At 40.2% G+C, this 21,640-nt stretch overlaps 3 protein-coding genes across 9 annotated transcripts in view; all 3 read left to right on the top strand.

The window, feature by feature from the left end:
• Positions 1-2,458: 2,458 nt before the first annotated feature.
• LOC139334094 (CD209 antigen-like protein C) lies at positions 2,459-5,316 on the top strand. Its single transcript, XM_070966846.1, has 4 exons — positions 2,459-2,601; positions 2,695-2,763; positions 3,016-3,234; positions 4,794-5,316. The coding sequence occupies exons 1-4, from the start codon at positions 2,496-2,498 to the stop codon at positions 5,168-5,170; spliced, it is 771 nt and encodes a 256-aa protein (XP_070822947.1). The 5' UTR covers positions 2,459-2,495; the 3' UTR covers positions 5,171-5,316.
• Positions 5,317-6,950: 1,634 nt separating this feature from the next.
• Positions 6,951-13,238, top strand: mal2 (mal, T cell differentiation protein 2). Its single transcript, XM_070966413.1, has 4 exons — positions 6,951-7,328; positions 8,416-8,586; positions 10,658-10,858; positions 11,813-13,238. The coding sequence occupies exons 1-4, from the start codon at positions 7,212-7,214 to the stop codon at positions 11,882-11,884; spliced, it is 561 nt and encodes a 186-aa protein (XP_070822514.1). The 5' UTR covers positions 6,951-7,211; the 3' UTR covers positions 11,885-13,238.
• A 2,227-nt stretch (positions 13,239-15,465) lies between these two features.
• The window catches only part of LOC139333751 (protein MTSS 1-like), a 51,705-nt gene continuing 45,530 nt past the window's right edge, over positions 15,466-21,640 (top strand). For all 7 annotated transcript variants that reach the window (XM_070966386.1, XM_070966389.1, XM_070966384.1 and 4 more), the window contains exons 1-2: positions 15,466-15,970; positions 17,956-18,017. In XM_070966386.1, coding sequence (XP_070822487.1) covers positions 15,899-15,970; positions 17,956-18,017 — 134 coding nt within the window. In that variant the 5' untranslated portion in view covers positions 15,466-15,898. The remainder of the gene's footprint in view (positions 15,971-17,955; positions 18,018-21,640) is intronic.

Genomic DNA, 21,640 nt, shown 5'->3' with positions numbered 1-21,640 from the left:
TATATAGCATAGAATTGCCAAATTATGTGATACATTTATGTAATGAAAAATAAATTGTGCTTACGTAATAAGATAATGTTGCTTTCCTTTTACATTTGAGCAATGGCATTACATCATAACAGACAGACAGATAACTGCATGTTTGTGCAGGCTGCAGGTCTGCTGTTTTCAAACAGCGGTTTGACTTCAAGAATGCCCAAAACGACATCCTAAAGATTGAAGTCTTGAAGGTTTGAATTGTAACTGACAGGTAATTTGACCAATTAATCAGTGTTTTTGACCACTAGCCAACATTTGATTATATAAATGATCAATTGCCTGATGTGTTTTGTTGAATACTGGAGAAGCGTGTCCATTTGGCTAAATATTCTTTCGCTGCTGGATAAGAGGTGAAAAAATAATGCTTGCTTTTCCCATATAGGCTGGAGCTGAGAAATTTGTGAGACTGAGCCACGACAGAGTGTAAGGAGTGCCGAGGTCATATATGGGGCAAGGTATCTTACATGTGGTCACCACAAGGGCAAAAACTGAAAAGTCAGGCAGATGTGTGGTACCACAGCAAAAGGTCATGTTGTTTCCAAAATGAAGAGCCTGCCATCTGGTGAGCTACTGAGAAAATGGCTTGGTGGTTATTTTTGAATGCAGCTAAGTCACAATAAGTTCTATCTATCTATCTATCTATCTATCTATCTATCTATCTATCTATCTATCTATCTATCTATCTATCTATCTATCTATCTATCTATCTATCTATCTATCTATCTAGGAGTTGGAAATACCTTGGAAATGCCACTGATCATTAAAATCGAGTCCACTATCCATGATTAAGGTTTTCAATCTGGTCACTTGCTTTTAATGATCTGGACTCCTGGTACTCACTCAGGAGCAGTGTCTGTGCTTCAGCACCTACAACCAAGATCTCAGTTTTCTTCCTGCTCAGCTGGAGGAAGTTTGCTGCCATCCAGTGGTCCATTTCTTCCAAGCAGCTGATGAGGAGTCCACAGGTTGGAAATCATCAGTGGAGTGCATAGCATGACACATGCTTTAACAGTTCCGAAGACAGTGAAGTCTGAACCAGATCAAACTATGGTACTTTTATTGTATAAACTGGAGGTTTTCATCTTTATAACATGTAAATGTTGTGATGATATCAAACAGTCTGTGTCCTCCTCTGTTTATCTAGTATAATATAACCTCAGGGGTGTTTCAAACAGCTCTGATAAACACATCAGAGCAGATAAACAGATCTATTTGAAACTGGATTTTTAAATGCTGTTCCTCTGTGTTGTGTTGGTGATCATGTGAGACAAATTCCAAAAAAGGGGTATTATAGAAACACGCCAGTGCATTAACCGAGAAATTTCTCACATACAGCATATAGTTTTTAAGGGTTTTTTGTTTTGACACAACAAGTGTTGTTCTTTTATTCCTCTACACCTGATGATAAAGAAGTTCTTACTGTTTTGCTGCTGCTGCTGCTGCTGCTGCTGCTGCTGCTGCTGCTGCTGCTGCTGCTGCTGCTGCTGCTGCTGACATTTCCTGCCATCACATGTTCAGTAAAGGTGTTGGGGAGTGGTGGGAGTAGCTGACTTGCAGTGAGTACTTTCAGGAAACTGTATTACATAACTTTCTAACACTGACAATTTGCTGCTGAACATCATATTATGAAGAAAAAAAAGGCCCTTCATAACAGCACTTAATAATTATGTCTCCTTGCTATGTACTGCTGTACCAAACATTTGAGAAATATATAAGCTTACATTAAAATTTCAGGTCTTACATTTTGTGTCTCTTTTTTGACATAGCCTAAATCAATGTAAGTGTAGGCAGGTGAGACACGAATGAATTGTGTCTTCAGTGAACATCACAGCACAGATTTAAGGGTTATACCCAGGTGCTGATATTTATGCCTGAAGAGGATGTTTTTAATTGGTAGGAAAGATCCGCTCTTCACAGCAGCATATTCTCACGCTTCACCATATAAACTCTGACTGACATCCTGTTATCTTTGCACAGGATGTCAAACTGGAATTTTGCTGACTGTAACTGTACCTTCCTTAAAGGCTCAGCCTGCAGTCCTGAGGCAACAGCAAAAAACAGAAACTGAATCATTGATTAAAATACACTACTGCTGTACACTGCGACTCAATTATAAGCATACAACTGTAAAGTAAAAATGGTGAACGTCCTGCATTTGCCAACAACAAGCAAAATAATGTTAAATGTGTGGAGAACAATCTATAAAATGGAATCAAATGCTTCATATATGCAGTACGACTCACAACTCTTATTAAAAAAAAATCTCTGTCCTGCTCCAACTCACGAGGTTGTCTTTCCCAAAGCAAACATATCCTCCCTACCGGTTTGTATTTGCAGTGTCAGCAAGTTATTGGACCTAAAAAAAAGAAGCTGTTTAATGCAACTGAGTGAAAAACTGAGTGAAGAGTGCTAGATTTGGCACCAGGAGGCTTATAGACACTGGCCATAAATCTGAGATGTCGGTGGCATTTAGCGGCAAATCAAGGGAAGATGAAGGAGATGGTTGGAATCTGATGGCTAGTGACAGAACACATAACTCTGGGTGGCGATCTAAGAGTTCAGGTAAGTACTGCTAGTTAAACCATTTTGCAAAATTTTATATCTGCATTGCTTTTTTGTGGTTTTCACACCTTATGGTGATAATTTGTGCTGCAGTATGTTTGATTGGAGCTGCTGTAGTGTGTCTGGGGCTTCTTCTGCTGACTATGATCTTGGTGGCCAACAGTAAGTGCAATTCTGTCTCAACAATGAGCATTAGTACACAGCCAAATACAGTGTTCATCTCCTCAAGAGTGCACAGATCAGAGTTGGTTATGAAGTCTAAAATGTGCAGTCAAAGCCAGGTTTAAAACTCCCTGTGAACACTTGATAACAATCACTCTATCTTAATATTGCAACGATCACTAAAAATCCAGTTTAACTCTCAAAGTTGTTGTTGGATAATTTTTTTTAATTGATTCTAAATTAACTTTTCAGATACCAGTGCTATCAACCGATGGGACACAAAGTATGAAAAGCTGATTTATGAGCTCACTAAAGGCAGAGACGATCTGAGAGACGAGCGAGACCAACTGATGATTCATTCCAGCAACCTGACAAAAGAGATGGAGATCCTGCAGAGTCAATACGACGCTGTGGCAGCAAGTCGAGACAAGTTACAAGAGGAGCTCAATATGTTAAAGGTCAATGGAACAGGTAAGCAAGAAAGTTAAACTTAAATCTTCTTTGATTTGGATTTACTGCTGTAGAAAGGAAATAAACAGAAAGTATTAAACGCCAGGAGACCTGGGTGGATCCTAAAATGCATTGCAGTATGTCCCATCAAGCACAAGGGTTAGGAATCTAAGATTATTAAATACATTACAGTATAATAAAGTATCATTTCAGGCAACCCTTTCACTTTTCTGCTGCTGTCAGTGAAAGGCTTATTGATGAATCCAACTGGTCTGAATAATCCTGTACTGTCTGTTTAATGGAGGTACTGAATACCTCTGAACGTTACAGTTTAATCTGTAGAAGTGTTAAATTCTAACTATCTGCAATGTCCTGCACAACAGCAAAGGAATGATTGAACCAAGTGTAGGCTGAGTGTGTGATGGTCGTTATTATTTTAAAGCCCCAAGCTGAAAATGGCTGTTCTCTAACCAGTAAAAGCAGTAATCTGCATTTAATGTTTGGAAAGATGGTGTCCTTTTTTAAAACTTCTCCTAAACCAAAAACACATTGGCAAAAGTGTGATTATTGTGTTTATCTGCTCTGACATGAAACGTAATTGTTTGCATGTCTGGCTAATTCGGTCATGGAGCATTTCTTTGTAAGAAATTGTAAAAGCTAACATTATTAGCTAAATCTGTCAGATTTGGGGAAGTTGACACTGTAGAAAGCAAACTTCTGAGACAGCGCTGTACTCGCCACAATTTTGGTTAGTCCTTGTTTAACTGAATGTTACATCTGTGTAAAGTGCTGTGTAAAACGTAATGCATACTGTTTGAAAATGCAAACAAAAGCAGTTATTTTAGAGTGAAATAACATTGTTCCTTATGATAGTGGCACTAACTAGCTCTGCACTGCAACACAAGAACGATGCTGTTCCTTCATTTCCATGTGCTCTACGCAGATGATTAACTGGTTTACATGTTTATGTTATGCATTAAAGTTAACAGCATTCTCATTTCAAAACGACTCAGGTGGTCACATTAAAAAGTCAGCTGGAGACAACATTTTAAACCAGCTCATGAAATCAGCGCTAGCTTAAATAGCTAACTAGCTACAGCTGGTTACATCTGCCAGCGACAGCTGTCATTTCTGCTGACAAACACAGTGGTTGCAGAGTAGAAATAAGAAGCCCGGTTCTGCCAACCTCTTGTCTGAAATCAAAGACCCATTATTTCTAAAATGATTTGGAATTTCAGCATTAAATCTGCCTTCTCGATGTATATGCTGAGAACAGACAGCTTCACAGGTGTGGCTTCAGTAACTTTGGGTGGAGGGCTCAGTGAACTTTCTGTTCATGTACAGGAGCATCAGTCCCCCGTACGTTCAGCTGCAGAACATAGGAATGCTGACTATGAAAACTTTTGAGGGTCATGCAGAACTACAGCAATTGGGGAGTTTACAGCAGGCATGTGTTTGAGGAGTGGCCAAGCCAGGTACCCATATTTAGCTGTTGTAAATAACATGTTCCCTGCCAGTCCCCAAATCTCAGCAACTGTTTCAGGATCCCAATAATTAATAGAAAGTTGTGCTCTCTCCAGATAAATCTTGCCATCAAGGATGGATAAAATTCAACAACAAGTGCTACTACGTCTCTGCTCATGGAGTGACTAAAACCTGGGAAAACAGCAGAAAAGACTGTCAAGAGAGAGGAGCAGACCTGGTGATCATAACCACTAGAGCTGAGATGGATTTTGTCAAGAGAAGTTATGGTGTAACGTGGATCGGTCTGTTTCGTGGGGAAGAGAACACGTGGCAGTGGGTGGATGGAACTGAGCTGAAAGGCAGAGGTTTCTGGCAAGACGGGGAGCCCAATAACGTTGATGGAGAAGAGAACTGTGCAGAGGTCTCGCGTAGCGCAGCGGCATGGAATGATGTGCCCTGTAGTAGGAAATTTTCATGGGTGTGTGAGGATTAAGATTTTATGGGCAGCCATGTGAGTTTGTCTTTCAGATGATGTCATTCACATTTACTCCTACTTATTTTCTCACTTCTTTTATGAAATAAAAAGCACCAAAATGAATGTAAATAAAATATATTATTAAAAAATGACACCGAATGAGTTTCCTTTAATTTTCACAATATTGCATCTCAATATATTGTTCCTGCTTTTATCAAATAGTCATTCAAAATCAAAAGTGTAAAGCGCAGCAATATACCATCTGAATGTTTTTTTCCCACTGTTTCAAAAATAAACAAGGACAAAAGAATAATGGAGTGACTAAATGTATATTTCATTGTTTAAATCTTGCGGAGTCAGACGTTCATCAACAGTTTAGTCCAAGAGAAGATTTATCTCCGGCTTCCTGCTGTTCCACAGATGACAGTGAGGCCTCCAGACACCCGCGGAGATAAATGTCTTTTCAAGCAGAACAGGGTTGCGTATGTGCTTCTCGAAACATATCCTTCATTTCCTTAAATGAAAAAAAAAAAAAAAAAGAAATCAGCTGTGAATAAGATTTCTGATTTATCATATCGATTTTAACTGCTGTCCGCACTGAGCTGAACCAAGCCCAGTACCCTTTAAGAGGTCATGTCAACATTGGTTCACATAAACCAAGTCCTGGCTAAACATTAACTGTGGCTTACCCAAAGAAGCTGCTCTTACCAACTGATCTAGCAGCTCTCCCTCACCATTTTAGCATAAATGCATGTTCTCAAAAAAATGACCTCTCCAACACTTGTTGCAGTTTCATGTTTTAGTGCAAACACAGTGAATGTTGCTGAGTCCTATTGGAAATCAGTTCTCCACTCTCCTTAGCAGCTACTATGAACTAATATTTACTTTTCAAAGTCCCTTACCCCTGTGCTGGGAAGGTTAACCAGTACACACACCATTGTTTCTTAGCCCTCATTTCTTTTTCGACCAGTGTTAAAGAAATCATTTGGGTCTAGTCATGACTTCACCTGTTTGATCTCTCATACTAATGTTTCTGAGCTGTGGTGTCTTCTGGTGGCTGTTCCCACACACACACACACACACACACACACACACACACACACACAGAGAGAGAGAGAGAGAGAGAGAGAGAGAGAGAGAGAGAGAGAGAGAGAGAGAGAGAGAGAGAGAGAGAGAGAGAGAGTGTACCAAAAGGTAATGTGTGAGTAAGATCAATGCATTCACTTGGTGTGGGAATTACCACCACTACAAGATGAGCACATACTTTTACAATGTGAATGATTGTAGCGATATCAACTGACATTAGGGTGTGGAGATCATTTAAGTCCTGTAAACAAGTGACTGAGTAAGTAAGGAGTGGTCGGACTATGGTTTCATCATTACAAACACACCCATTTTACCTTACTAACATCTGATGCAGACAATAGATTTATTCTGCCCAAACTACATTTATTAGCATGTAAAAACATTAATAGGCATGAATAAGCATTTACAATGCATACAAGAGTTGTGTCGACTGTCATGAAGAAAATGCATGTGGTTGTCATTTATTATGGGCAATATGTATTATATACTCTACCTCCCAATCCATTGTTCTAAGCAATTTAGGCTTAGTTATGTGACTCACCCATATCTTATTGTCTTCATCTTGCTGTTGCACATATAAGCTTAATCTTAGCAGTTGAAATTAACATGTTTACCCTTTATTTATGATGTTAAGACACTTTTCAACTTGTAGCTCCTGCATCTATGGCCATTATCTTACATTCAGAATAAAACAGAAATCGAGCTGTCATTATTTCTGACACGGACGTGAGCTTCACAACTCTGATATCTTAATGTGGGAGCTTCCGTGAGGTCCTTGAATGCAGCACAGGTTTGCAGGGAGTGGCCCCTGCACCTGTCCGACCTGTTTCGGAGAGGGGGGGGGACACATGACTCCAGAGGAATTTCCCCCGCTGCTCCCGTCCTTTGTGAACGGAGTCTCTTTTAGTGGGAGACAGAGGGTGAGAGCCAGAGGAGAGGGGGAGATAGAGAGAAGAGAGAGGGAGACATAGAGATGTCGGAGCCAGCCACTAATCCCGCTGCCACCTCGTTCCCAGCGCCAACTATTTCTCTACCTTTGGGACTGGAAGTATTGAGAACTTACTCTGGAGCCCTGGTCTGTTTAGAAATAGTAAGTGTTGCTTTTTTAGAAGGTTATCAATGATGTTTAACTCTGTGATATTCTTCACTGTGTCACTGACCTCTGTGGTGCTGCAGAGATACTCTGCAGAACTTGCAGCTAATAGTTATTGATTAATAATTGAAGGCCTGTTAGTTCAGTTAGACTGTAAGGTGTAAGCTATAGTGTTTCCACTTTGACTGCTCAGTCTTAAAACGCTTCTCACACACCGATCAGGTCAGGTGCGTTGCTTACGTCAAAACAAGCGCAAACGTCGCCTCAAGCCATGTCGCCAGGACCGGCCACCAGTTTCTTAAGAGGAGCAGGACTGCAAACACCAAATGTGCTATGAGCATCTCATTGTTTCAGTTTTATTTTCTCTCAGTGCCTTTACATGTTACGTGTAAAACTCTGATGATTTGACTGCTTATCTATAGGCCTGTTTGTAGCTGAAGGCCTGTATAGATAGGCCCTCAGGTGGACACAGCCTTCTAAATGTCGCTGTTGTGGCTGTTATCAGCATGTAGTCCTACCCAATGTTCAAGCCTTTTCCAACTGGTTATACCCTGTCACTAATCTACTTTAATCAGTTACCACTTTGCACAAAACAAACCATATCAATAATCAAATCCGACTTGCATTCTGTCACCAAACAATGGATGTTATCTTTAAGGCCTCACAATAACAAAATGTATGTCCTGATTCACTGTTTGTGGTTGGTCTACACAGCGAAGCTCTGGAGATAAGGCAGCAGGCTGTTTAGAGACAAAACTGATGTGAAAAGCTGAGTTTGTTATGAGCAACCTTTTAAGATAATGTAAATGTATCTCAAAATTAGGGATGCACCAATAAGATATGTCTGATCTGCATCTAATACAGTGTCATGGTCATTATAAAAATCATTCAGTATATACTAAACTCTCCAGCAACACCAGTATACTGTGCATACATAGAATTATTACACCTGTTGTATTCCTAGTGTGTCATAAACTGTCTGTAAAATCTGTCCGCTGAAACATGAATGATTAAATGGATTCGAGCAGTCTTGAGCTGAATTTCAGCATACAGACTAAGTATGAGAGTTTGTTTCTATCCCCAGTTATTTGGTGGTCTAGTATGGATCCTGGTGGCCTCCTCCAGTGTGCCCGTGCCTCTGCTGCAGGGCTGGGTGATGTTTGTCTCCGTCACCACCTTCTTCCTCTCCTCCGCCTACCTCACACTCTTCATCACTGGCCTGGCTGACCGCATCAACACTGACTGGAATTTCTTGGTAAGCTGGAGATAAATGAGCTGATCAGTCTGTCACTTAGTCAGCCTACTTTTCTGGCCACCTGTCTGTCTTTAAATCCATCCTTCCATCTATCTGTATTGCTGCATACCAGTGAAATCGCGCGACACCACTGGCAGGACTGCGTATGAGGACACACACATGCATGAGTTGAATAGAGTGAGGACACACTCACAGAAAAACAGCTTGACAGCACGGCCACTGGTCTAAAACTCCGCAAGGAACCTTTAAGACAGCTGTCGGTGTTTGATAATGTTGTCATAGCAGCAACTGTTGTTTGATGCGTGAATGTCAGAGATCTGGTTCATTGGCAAACCTGCAAGTCAGTCTAATGGCAGTGGCAGTATTTCAGGTCTGCTTATGCCTGCTTATTGAACAGTGACGGCTATGAAAGCTGGAGGTCAGCTAGTTTATTTGCACTGAAGCACATTAGTGTAATACAGTAGTCTAACATACAGTGTGATGGCTGGTTTCAGCGTTCTCTTTAGATGCAGACGACATGTATTGCACATCATTCCCTTTAATCTACTAAAAGTATTTTTTTATTGCTGATAGCTCACATACGAATAGTTTTTTCACAACACGCATCTGAACAGTGTGTGTTTGTGTGTCTCTGCATTGTGAGAAATCATCTTTTTTTAGCTTGGTGATACTTAAGGTACACATATTCGCCATTAGCCAATTGGTTATTGACTTGCATATTAGTAGCAAATTGACTCTTTTTTGGTCATTTTAAAGTACTCAAGAATGGCTTATTTTGGGTATTGAGGGTTAGGTTATTAAGATCGAAATTCATGTACAACAGCTTCCTTACTTACCATGGATAAGTAATTGGGAGGTTATTGAGGGAAGAGTGTTAGTTACTGGCCAAGTAGTTGTAGAAAATGCTGAGTGAGGCATTAGTAAGTGTGTTATTATCATTAATAAAGAGCCAGTATGCTACTAATATTTATGCTAATAGGCAACTAGTTAATGGGGAATGTGTGCATATTAATGTAAAGCATGAGCCAAAATCTATGAAAACAGCATATTATGTCACTGAAATAGACATTTAATGTTATGGACAGGCTCATAGTCTTGCATTTTACCATCTAAGACAATCTTTAAGAGAATGGCAGGATCACATGAAGCTTTGATAAGCAGTTACACTTCCTCATACTGAAATGACTCAGATATTTCATAACCATCTGAATAAAACCTGCAAAGTTCTCCTCTTTCCATTTTGTGTCCAATGACGTTGCGGTGTAGACCACAAAGTTGGCACTATTACAGATATAAGCGAATGCTTAAATACACACAAAGCCTTGTTTTAAAGGTAGCCTGAAAGACTCTCTTGCCTGTCTAAATTACACACCTCCAGAGCTGTTAATGTAGCGAGAGAGTCTTTCAGGCTCAATTCATGGTAACTTGAATTGTTTGAAGCTGGATGTCATTTTTTAGAAGTTGCACCAAAAGGGTCTGTGAAGATTCTCATTCATCCAGGTCATGGTACTTCTAAGTGCTTCCAAAGGCAACTGGACTTGCTTGTGATTCTAGAGGACGTTTCACACCAAAATGCCAATATTAGGCTATAAACCTATTTTTTAAAGCTGAACCTCTGCCATGTTCTGTGTTATGTCATTGTGGTGTTAAGTCTGGTCTCTCAGACAGAGCCAGCCTTGCCTCAGGCTCCAGGCCCTGCTCCTAGGAGTAGCCAGGCGTGTGGGGTTGTTTGTTTTCGGCCGAACAATGAGTGACATGGATGATGAGCTCACACCAAAACACCACAAAGGGCTGCCTGTAGTCCCGCCAGCCTCAGAGCGTCGCCTACACAGACTCTCATTAACCTTCTTCTCTCTTTGACATGCCCTCTCTCTCTCCTCTCTGTATCTTTAAACCCTCTCTCTTTGCCTTTTTGGCTTTATGAACCATGTTATGTTTTAGAATTAACATAAAAGATTGGCTCTTAAACTGACAGGGCACTTTTAGAGGTCACTGCATTGAGCAGTGCAGCCATTGTCTGACAATTGTTGTTTACACTCAAACCTAATGGGCTCTCTCTTCTTTTCCTCAGGATGTGTTTTACCATTTCATGGCTTTGCTTTTCTACTTTGCGGCCTTTGTGTTGGAGGCAGCAACCACAGCAGCCAATGGAGGAGCGTACATCAAGCCACTACCTAACAGCACTGACACAGTCATGTGTATAACCTATCCTCAGGGCAATATATTCACAGTCCTGACTGACAGGCAATACAGTATTAATGTGGCAGCCACGGTGAGTGCTACAGATTTATGTTTCAAATGAAGTCTGTAATAATGAGTACAGTGCATGCATAGTTTTAATTCATATTATCATGGTGGGCTGCACGGTGGAGCAGCAGGTAGTGCGTGCCGGTTCGATCCCCGGGCCGGGCCTTTCTGTGCGAAGTTTGCATGTTCTGCCCGTGCATGCGTGGGTTCTCTCCGAGTACTTCGGCTTCCTCCCACAGACCAAAAACATGCTCATTAGGTTAATTGGTGACTCTAAAATTGCCCCTAGGTGTGAGTGTGAGTGTGAATGGTTGTTTGTCATGTGTGTTGCCCTGCGATCGACTGGGATAGGCTCCAGCCCCCCCGCAACCCCGAAAGGGATAGGTGGTATAGAAAATGGATGGATGGATTATCATGGTGCACTGACAGTGCTATCTGGATGAATACAGCCCAACACTAGACCTCTGACCTCAGATGAAGTAGAGGAGTTCCTGATTAATTGATTAAACATGAAAGTAAAACTAAATCTGACCTCAGCCCTGTTACTCTTTCAGAATCTGAATCATAACATCATAAGATGTCAGAGAAACACCTCAGCTGACACTTTTGCATGTACAAAGTGACCGTCCTGCTGAGTAAACTTCTTGTTTTGGTAACAATTTTTGCATGCTTCTTAATGCAAAATGAGTGTCCATGTTGCCCTAAATATACAGGCTGTGGCACTTCCTGCTATCAGTTTGAACTATCATGCCAATCAAAAAATAGGTCATTTTCAAACATAGAAGGTTGTACTTTTAAGTATTTTAGCCAATTATCATGCAAAACACCAAACATTTGCTTGTTAGAGTTCCAAAAATGTTTGACTCAGCTTGCTTTTCTTTGTCATACAGGTTCTGTTAGCTCATGTGAGTAAATTTAGATGTAAAGGTTTTTCTGTTAATTTTTTTTTGCTTTCTCTCCTTTTGTCTTTTTGTTCCAGATATTTGCATTTGTGGTGACACTATGCTACGGCTGCAGTATGGTGATGGGCTTCAAGAGGTGGAGGATGTAACCAACCAAAACAGCACACAGTGGGTTTATAGTTGCTTCGTAACTTCAGCGTGTATTTTAAAAAAATGCCACGCCATCCATACGTCCATAGAGAGCAATGCTAGTCAGCTGAGTTGAGTGAAAACTTTATTGTCAAAGGAGAATTGCTGCCTCTGTCAAAACATCTGTCAAGATTTCTGGACAACTGACATTGAAAGGACTGCTGTCCTGCTGCTGGAGTTTTGAGAGCAGGGTTAAAGAATAGCAAGTTACAGTCCAGTCAGCACATATGAAGCTGAGTCCTTTGCTTCCTACCAAGGATTTCACTGTTTTGCAGCTTTCCTGAAGCTCTCCAGCAAAAACCTACGTGTGAAGTAAGGGAAAGTTGAGAGGGGACCTTGTATATGATGATTCGAATATTTGGAGGCTGTGCAGGGTCATTTAACAAGATGCCAGTGAAGTTTGTGACAGTTACGGTTTTGTTTTTGGTTTTGTAAATCATACAAATATTGCCCCATATCCTGAGTTACATCCTCATTGGAGGGCATATTTCCCATTTCACATACTGCAAAAGCATGTCTCTGTATGCTGTTATTATGTATTGCATAACAGAACATTAATGTGATGGAGCAATTTGTTGAAAGACTCAAAAAGGCAATGTGATCATTTCCATAGTCCTCCAGTTACCTTGGTGCTAAGGAGCAGTAACATTCTAGATTTAACATGGTTGTTCTTACATTTTCATGTGGCCACTATTTAAAAATGTGAGTTTGGATCTGATATTTGAATGAAAGGTTCTTGTTGTGAGCACTTTTTGTTAATTGTTCTTGGTATAACTGGTGTAACTGTTTTTCACAACATGATAGCTACTGTACATTCTCAGTCAACACTTGTCACATAATAATATGTTTTACTTTTAAACTTGTGCTGTCCTTAGTGACTAACTACAGTGACTTAACTGGTAAATATCGTTCGACCGAAGGGGTTAAATAAATCTGTCTTTGTGGTGCATTCTAGTACAAACTAATCATTTAATCTGACCACCAGTAAAAAATGCTTTAGGCAGCTATCGCATTTTAGACAGTGATCTTTATCAACTGACGGTCCTTTAAGTATGCATAGTAGTATGTTTGTAGTGTTTGCCCTTGAATGTAACATAGTTGATGCATTGTAAAATTGCCCAAATCATTAACTATCTTACTTGCTAAATGATTGATTAGTTGTATTTACTGCACACTTTTGTTGGCATTAGTCTACTAAATGTTAGTAATTTAAAATATTTTTAAATGAAGAATATTTGTTCTTGACACCTGCTGTTTTTGACATTTTAAATGCATTTTAGAACTACAGAAATAAAGGTTTTGAATTAAAAAGAAGCTCTCGTCTATGTGTCATTGCAGGTTGTACTGTTTGTCACAGTGTCCTTTTTGATGCTGCCACTAAGAGCCGCCAAAGTCAGACAAGGTCATGTGGGAAATAAGAGAAAGTTGAGAGCGTTTTGAGGCTGCGCAGGGTCATTTTGTAAGATGTCAGTGAAGTTTGTGTCAGTTACAGTTTTGCTTTGGGTTTTGCTAATCATACAAATATTACCCCATTTCCTCAGTTACATCCTCAGTGGAGGGCATATTTCCCATTTCCCTGCAAAAGCGTGTCTCTGCATGCTGTTAATAAGTATTACATAACAGAACATTAATGTGATGGAGCAATTTGTTGAAAGACTCTAAAAGGCCTTTCTTGTGAGCGCTTTCTGTCAAATTGTCTCAGTATATCCAGCATGAGTGTTTTTAAGAGTACTGTTAGTTGTTGTATGCTGTCACTCTACATGTCACGTAGTTATATGAATATGATGAGGTCTACTACAAGCTAATCATTTAATGTGACCATCAAGAGAGATTTCTGCAGCAAATTTAGTACATTAATATGTTTTTAGTGTTTGACCCTTGTCATGGTGTTGATGCATTGTAAAATTGCCCAAATCATTGACTATCTCACGTGATTTTTTAGTTGTATTTACTACATTTTTTGGCTAGTAAAGTTGTATCAATGTTTTTGTTTGTTTGTTTGTTTGTTTGTTTTTACATGAAGACTTTTTGTCTCAGAACTACAGAAATAAAGTCTTGTGTCATTGCAGGGTGCACTGTTTTCCACCGTGTCTTTTTTGGTGCTACCACAAAGAGCCACCAAAGTCAAAAAATGTCTCGTCCTACAATCAGGGACTTTATGAGAGCACGCACAGGAAGTGCACGGGGATATTCTGTCTTACAGCAGTGTCTCAGGTAGTATCACTTCCAACAAAAATCCTATTGTTGCACAATTCAAAGACTTGACCAGATGAACAATGTCCCTTTGATAAACTCTTAGAGGGTAAAATGTGTCAACCCTTTGTGTCTTTTTTTGCTGAAACTTCACAGTTACTCCGGGGATTTGCTCTGACTCCTAAAATCCCTGCCTCTTGCTCTCTTAGCTTTGCAGACAATATCCCCAGCCAAGAGTATTTCAGTGCACCTGCTGAGAAGAGGCTGGGTGAGGTTCTGTATCCCTCTTTTATATCCAAATGAGTTTCTCTGACAGGGACTGAACACATTCTAACACAACTTCTTGCAGAGCTTTTGATCTGTTGCAGCTGTTTCCAACTTGCACTTCAATACGGGAAATGTTCACTGCTTGTGACACAGAAGGACAAAGGAGTGGCCTGTTAAATAAAATGTATACAGTATGTATGCACATATCTAATCAAATAAATGCAGTGTAATGTTTTTATATTGTTCGCAGAAAGCTGAAGAGTATTCCATTAGATATTATAAATACAATACCACAAAACATTTATGGGCATGTTTGGACCTGTATCTATTTACTGTTTATATGGCAACATAAACAAATGGAAAATGGTTGTACATTGAACAATTACCATGACATTCTGTTGTCATTTGTATTTCAGCCACTAGATGTCTCCCGTTATCTACAACTGCTGAACTTTTCCATCTTTAGCCAATGTTTGTACATAAACAGCAAAATGCTGGCATCAACGTAAATGGTGGCGCTTGGCAATATTATGCATCCTCGACACATTTCGAACTGAAGTTAGAAAAGATTCACAGATAAGAAAATAATTCCACTTATACTTACAAAACCATTTTTTATTAATTTAGATTAGTCTATATATTCAGCCGTTGTTTTAGCGCTGTTTTTGTACACTGAAATGCTGCAAACGAGAAACATCAAGCAATTCAAGGACGCTCTTTGCGGTCCAATGCTCACCCTTGCATCTGCCGTCATTTGTAGTCAAGCGAAACAGCTTACTACCGGAAGTTTCGCGAGTTAAATTGCACAATAAAAATAACCCGTCATATGCCAAAAACAAAGCTTAAAGTTTTACCTCCAACCTTTCAAAGTATCTTGCATTGGTAACACCTGTGCTATTCATTTCAGCCAAATTGGAGCACAAATATTGTAAATGCCGTTCATGAGACTGGCTCTCCGTGACGACTTCTGAACTTACATTAATCAGGTATTTTATTTTGGTGGAAAACAATTAACCGGAAATGCGTTTTTTCTTTATTCAGGCGGGCTTGTCGCTTATTTCTCGTCGCGTTTTTTTTTGTCACTCAGTGTTGAGAAAGCAGTACGAACGCTCGTAAGTGTCGGTATTTACCTGTCAAGATACGGAATAACGTCACGGGCCGAATATCGTGGATTATTTCTAGTTTCAACTCGAAAACTGCAAAAGATTATCTTCACGGTCCAACCATGGGTATGAGCGGGGCAGCGTGGAGGGGAGAGGGGGATTTAAATTTCTCTTTCGTCCCAACAGCTTCTTTTGATTTGAAGTAAACGGTGCAGCAGAGCAGAAACCAGCTGTGTTCCTTTATACGTTTAGCTAAGGTAAAAGTTGGTGGTCAACTATTTCAGAGCAGTTTAAGGTTTCTTCGTTTTTGTTCAGATTTTCTTGGAGTTTTCGTTTTTTCCTGGAGAGCCGAAGTGGCGAACTGAAAGCGACTCACCGAGTCGGGACTGACCACCGGAGTTGGTCCTGAAAATGGAGGCTGTTATCGAGAAGGAGTGCAGCGCGCTTGGAGGACTCTTCCACACTGTTATCGGAGACATGAAAGTAAGCCAAATGACCTTTGCAACACAAATGATTTTATCCGAGACTCATTAAACGAGGCCCAAAAGCTCACTATATCGACCAGTTATGTTAAGTTTCAAAGCATCAGTCAGCGTCTAGTTGAAAATGTGGGTTTTCTTAAATCAGTGTACGTCAGGTTAACCAACGTTACGTTTACGTTAATTTAACCTTAGCTAACTTAGCGTCAGACCCACACCGACCTTCTTAATGTTTACTTAGAGGACGGTAAACAAAACGGAGCAGAGTTGAGTGAATTTATTAAGCGGTGGTCACCATTTGTAACTGTTCATGATGGCCAGTATAGTGTTTCTAGTCTCACTATATGTTATCTAACAGTTTTGATTTGTGGTAGCTAACAACTGATGTTTTTCCACGTGAGTGCATTTTTCTCCATTCTTCAAAATTGGAAACCCAATTATATATTTTCATATGTTTCAGCTTGAAGTGGAGCAGCAGCAAATATTGGATGTAGACTAAATAGGGCAGTCATCAGTCTCAAAACTAGGGCATCTTCTTTGGCTGATGTGTTTTTACAGCTTAGCCGATGAGACAATTAGAAGGTTTCCCAGCTGTTGTAGTTGCCTGAAGGAATGCCGGGAATGTAGCTGTCAGGGTAGAAAACTACCCGCGAGGTCTGATGGCTTTGAAATGTGTAGGTCAAATGGCCAGCCGCAGGGTCATTTGGAGTCAGAAAGTTTGTTATGAATACTGCCCAGACATTCAGCACTTCTGAGTGTCTCACATCCCACTTGACTAACTTTGGCAGGTCATAGCTCCCCTGTCTTTTAGCTGTCAGATAACTATGCTACCAGACAGCACTAGTGAGGACATGCAGATGCTTAGTGTATTTGTCTTTTAATAAGACATTCAAGTGCTTTTAAATCACAGCTACAGATGGGTTGTGTACTCAAACAATGAAGTTCACAGCTCACTTTGATTTGTAGCCTAAGCTGTCAACAACAGGTCTGAGAAATGATGGGACAAACACAGAGAAAGCCCATTTGCCGTGGTGGCTAGAGGGTGCGACATCTGCACTGAAACGAGCAGAGCTGATGGCGGTGGGCTCTTCAGAAAAGCTGGATGGAGTGGGCAGAGACAGGGATGACATGCAAACAGAGGGCAGACGTAGAAAGGAACAAAAGTGATGTAAGGGAGATCGGGAGAGGAAGAATGAGGTGCTGTGGGCTGAGAGTTGAGTTGGTTGTTGGGTGCAATGTTCAGCAGCATAACATGACATTCCCCAGGCCCTTGACAGTAGTAACACATCAGTGGCAAACATGTGCTCATGCTATATCCATCACTCTATCCTGTGCTGTCTTACTACCTTGTTCCTCTCCTCTTTTTAGTGCATTAGGCCCCTTGTTCTAGCTGTGATAGTTTCGATAAAAGGCTCTTCAACTATTTTCAGCCCAGGACCTGAATTAGGTAAATTTAGAATCCCATCGGGAACCAGGCTCATTACACTATAGTATGAGTGCTCTTGTTGTGTGGGGATCTCTCCAAAAGAGGCCTGTGACCCATTTTGCAACTCAGCTAACCCAGGACATGACAGTCTGTATGTTCTCTCATTAACAGATAACGTAAAATCAAAAAATGTTAGACAAATAGGAGAAATATTAAAGCAATCTGTTTGGGAATTTGGAAGTAATTTGTTCTTACAACCTATTGTGTGTTCAGACCAAACCTCATACCTTTCAAACACGTGCAACACTGCTAAACTATTGTTCATCCAATACCTCAACTTTCCCGATTCCCTAAGAAATCTGGCAGCTAGATGGAAAAGCATATTTTTGGGGGTGACGTGTCTGGGAAGGCTTAAGCCTTGGTTTGTTCTGTTTAGCCCTGCAGGTGAGGTGAGGCATCCATGTGGCCTCACATTGGATGAACTGTTATGTAACAGTGGGAACAGTGAAATCTGTGCTGATGGTTGTGTCATTTATGTTTGTCTCTCTTTTTTTCCCCCACAGAGCAGTTATCCTATTTGGGAAGACTTCATCACCAAGGCTGGCAAACTGCAGTCACAGCTCAGGTGAGGAAGTTTTTGTGCGCACACAGTGTATTTGTATGTTTCTGTGCATTTTATTGATAAAGGAAACAAAACCTATTACAGCAAGCAAAATAACTAAAACTATTTTTACTTTGTTAGTCATTTAGTGCCTTCAATTACTTCAATAATACACACTGTTGTTATTTAGGTAAATTAAGGTGATTTGAAGTAGGTGTGCGGTAGTATGGGATTGGTTTTGACGGTTTTCTGGAAACCTGTGAAAACCTGTGGCTCTAAATCGGATGGAAACCTGACTATAGATGCACAGATAGCTTTTGCGGACCACAATTTTCCCACCACCGCTGTTGCATTACACCTCCAGTACCCCATGTTGCCCCCCCATATACCAAAAAGTCTTGTTCCATCAACTAATTTTGTACTTTATCATGGCTTTTACATTAGATGTCAGCGTCAATTCCTTTCTGAAGAAGTTTTAAGTTGCCACGTGTCCTTAGGCTAACAAGCAATGACAGTTTATATAAAAGCCTAATCTCTTCACAATACTGTCTGGGGGTCATTATGTGTCCTTCTCCCCCATTTAGTCTTCTTTAAGCCTATTTAATTTGTGTTTCTAATGCTGTAAATTTACACACCTCCTGCCAAAATTATTCGAAGTCTTCTGCTAACAATGGATGCCAATCCCAGCCACCTCTTCTAGTTGGTTTTAAGTGGCCACGTGTCAGGAGACAAACAGCATATGACAGCTGAAATAAAAGCTCATTGTGCAGCAGATACTGTAAATATGGATGTCCTGTGGTCTAAATTATTCTTTGATTAACAATGCATGGCAGTTCTCTTGCCATTTAAGTGTCCACGTGTCCTGAGACAGACTAATACTGACAGTTTTATAAAGGCTCAAGGACTTAACAATACTTTCCAGGGGCCACTCGGTGTCCCATTCTTCCATTTTCTCTGTATTAAGGCTGATTAATGGTGATATGTTATTCGAGTGTCTCCATCATTCAGAGGTTAAATATGTGACCCTGCCATGCTAACACTCAGGGGAGTATTTGTGGCCTTGCTGCTAATGACTGGTTGTTTGGCAGTGGGATGTCTGTGTGTGTGGACACTTGCGCAATGTTAAAAGAACAAATCTAGCAGGTTTTGAACTGGTGAAAAGGTGAGTTGAAGTTACAGTATGTCATTGAGATCTTTTTATCCAGTCACTGTAGGTTAGTGGCAGCTTGATGATGAAGATGCTTTTGAAAAGTTTTCCTTCTGCTGAATACATTAATACCATTTTAAAGTGTATAATCATTGACCCATACTTCGACCTGTTAGTTTTACAGCATTTCCTACACCACTTTCCTGTTCTATCAGGATTAGTCATTGATGCTCCCAAAAAATTTCAAATTCCTCCTTTACGACTTGAGTTGAGTGTTATTCATAGAAACATGACCATGTTTCGGTGTTTTAGACTAGCCTGATCAAACTCAGGCTACGCCCTGCTTCAGGCTGCAGTGGTTGTGGCATATGGCTGGCTGTAACGATGCCCTTGTTGCAGCAGCGCTAATAAGAGTGCGCTATCTGGGTTTGCTCATGGTGACCTACAAATAAGGCTTTTTCTGTCTGCTTTAAAGCCTGTCTCCAGCCACTACAAATTTGGCCAAACTAACCCTTTCGACTGCTGCATACCCCCCTCCCAAGGACCTCTCTAATTTGTTTGGGGACTGGGCTACATAGAAGGACACACACACATACACACAGTAAAACACAAACACACCCACCTTCCCTCCTTGGCCTGGATAAGTGACTAGCCAGCAGTGGTAGCGGCATATGTCTGTGTGTATAATGACGTCCTAAAGCAGACTACTCTGTAATTTAGACCCTCTGCTCCCCTCTCACAAAGCAACTAGGAAATCAACCAATTACAGTGTTGGGGCTGTTCTGTCATTTTTTTGGTCCAAATATGGTGTTTTTTTTTTTTCCTGCCCATTCTGGTTTTAAGCAGAGATCACACTCACATATACAGACATGCATGTGTGCACACAGAACAGAGCTTTGAAGAAAGAGGGCAGGGTAGAATATAGACTAGCTGATTTCTAATCACAGTCCTCTTTTAACTTGTCAGTGTTTGGTTTGTTTGGTAGGTCATGGTTGTTGCAGCTGTGTTCGAGCTTGGCTCACACAGTCCTCCCTCCATCTGGTATGAAGTTCATTTTTAAAAAAACAAAACAAAAAAACAACACCTTAAAACTTCAAATTCAGCGTATAATTGTATGATTATAAAACTAATTTGGGCTCAAGAATTACTCCTCAAATATTTTGACATTTTTTTAATTTGATGTTTTATGGTTTAAGCACATGTCATCTGAAAGCGTCTAATCACATGGTGGATGAATAAAATTTCAACAATAAAAAAAAAAAACCCTTGTAAATATCAATGAATTTGTATACCGGGTAAATTCGTCTGATGTTTGAGCACCACTCATCATTAACAAGGTTGGACCAGAAACGGACATAGCTTTTTTTTATCGTTCCAACAGAATGTCTGACTCCACGCATGTAGCCATGAACCAGTGTCAGCAATATTCTGCATTTCACAATTGATTCTGTATTTCTTATCAAATTATGTGAATCTGTCTCATGTTTTCTTACGGAAATCATAGGACCCTAAAGTTGATGAATGCGAAGATCAGCAGACATTTACACAGTAGACACATACGTACTTATATGTATAAAAAAATGCTTGAAACACACTCAAAGTACTATCTCTATCACAGTTGGTGTGTTGTGTCTGAAACAAGTGGAGGTAAACACAAACTCAATGATTCAGATTTCCAACGGTCAGGTTCCAGTTTCTGCTGATCTAAGAATAGAAGGGGGCAGTGGTCCTGAATGTGTCATTGTCAGAAGGAGCGCTCTGCAGTACTACGCCAGGGTCTACAGGGAAGCTAGTTTGGCTTGGCCAAGGCCTTGTGGAAGAGATAAGTCAAAGTTGTTTATCTTGACTCGGGGACAGGGGTGTTTGCAGATTTTAAGGCCAGTGGTAGCAGTCGTTGTTGGAGTACTGTGCAGAGCTGAAGGCTTGTAGCAACATGTTTTTTTTTTTTATTATTATTATACTTTTTGACCGACTGTCAAAACTGAAATTGAAGCCTAATTATTTTTCCTTTACAACTTCATATTCATTTATCTGTCGAGCTGTTTCCTAATTTCATTGTCGATTGAGCCAGAAAATCTTCAAAAGATTTGTTTCATGTTTCATTTTTTTCAATGCTGTTTACTCATAGGAGCTTAAAGTGTTAAATTGTGTGAATGGATAAACCAGTTAAGTAGTTTGGCATTTCTCTTCTAAAAGCATGGAACAGATGACAGCAGATTATCTTGGCTTGTAATTGTGAACTGCTGCACATTGTATTTCAGTGAACTGAAGCAGGCCTCAGTTAAAACCACTTCCCACACAAACCTGTTTTGTATTAATAAGTTAAACTTGACTGAACAAGACTTTGCTGCAATTACATGTAAAATACGATCCGTTGACATACATGTACATGGTATAAATTAGTGGAGACAGATATCAGCTGGAGGTTTCTGTGGTGCCCACACAGGACTTTAAATAGAAAGGAATCTGTGTGTGCCTGTGTGTATGTTTCTTTTTCCAT

The sequence above is a fragment of the Chaetodon trifascialis genome, chromosome 7 (genome assembly GCF_039877785.1).
Source record: "Chaetodon trifascialis isolate fChaTrf1 chromosome 7, fChaTrf1.hap1, whole genome shotgun sequence".
Taxonomy (NCBI): Eukaryota; Metazoa; Chordata; class Actinopteri; order Chaetodontiformes; family Chaetodontidae; genus Chaetodon; species Chaetodon trifascialis.
Note: the sequence above shows the minus strand (reverse complement) of the source record. Positions and strands in the feature narration are given on the sequence as shown.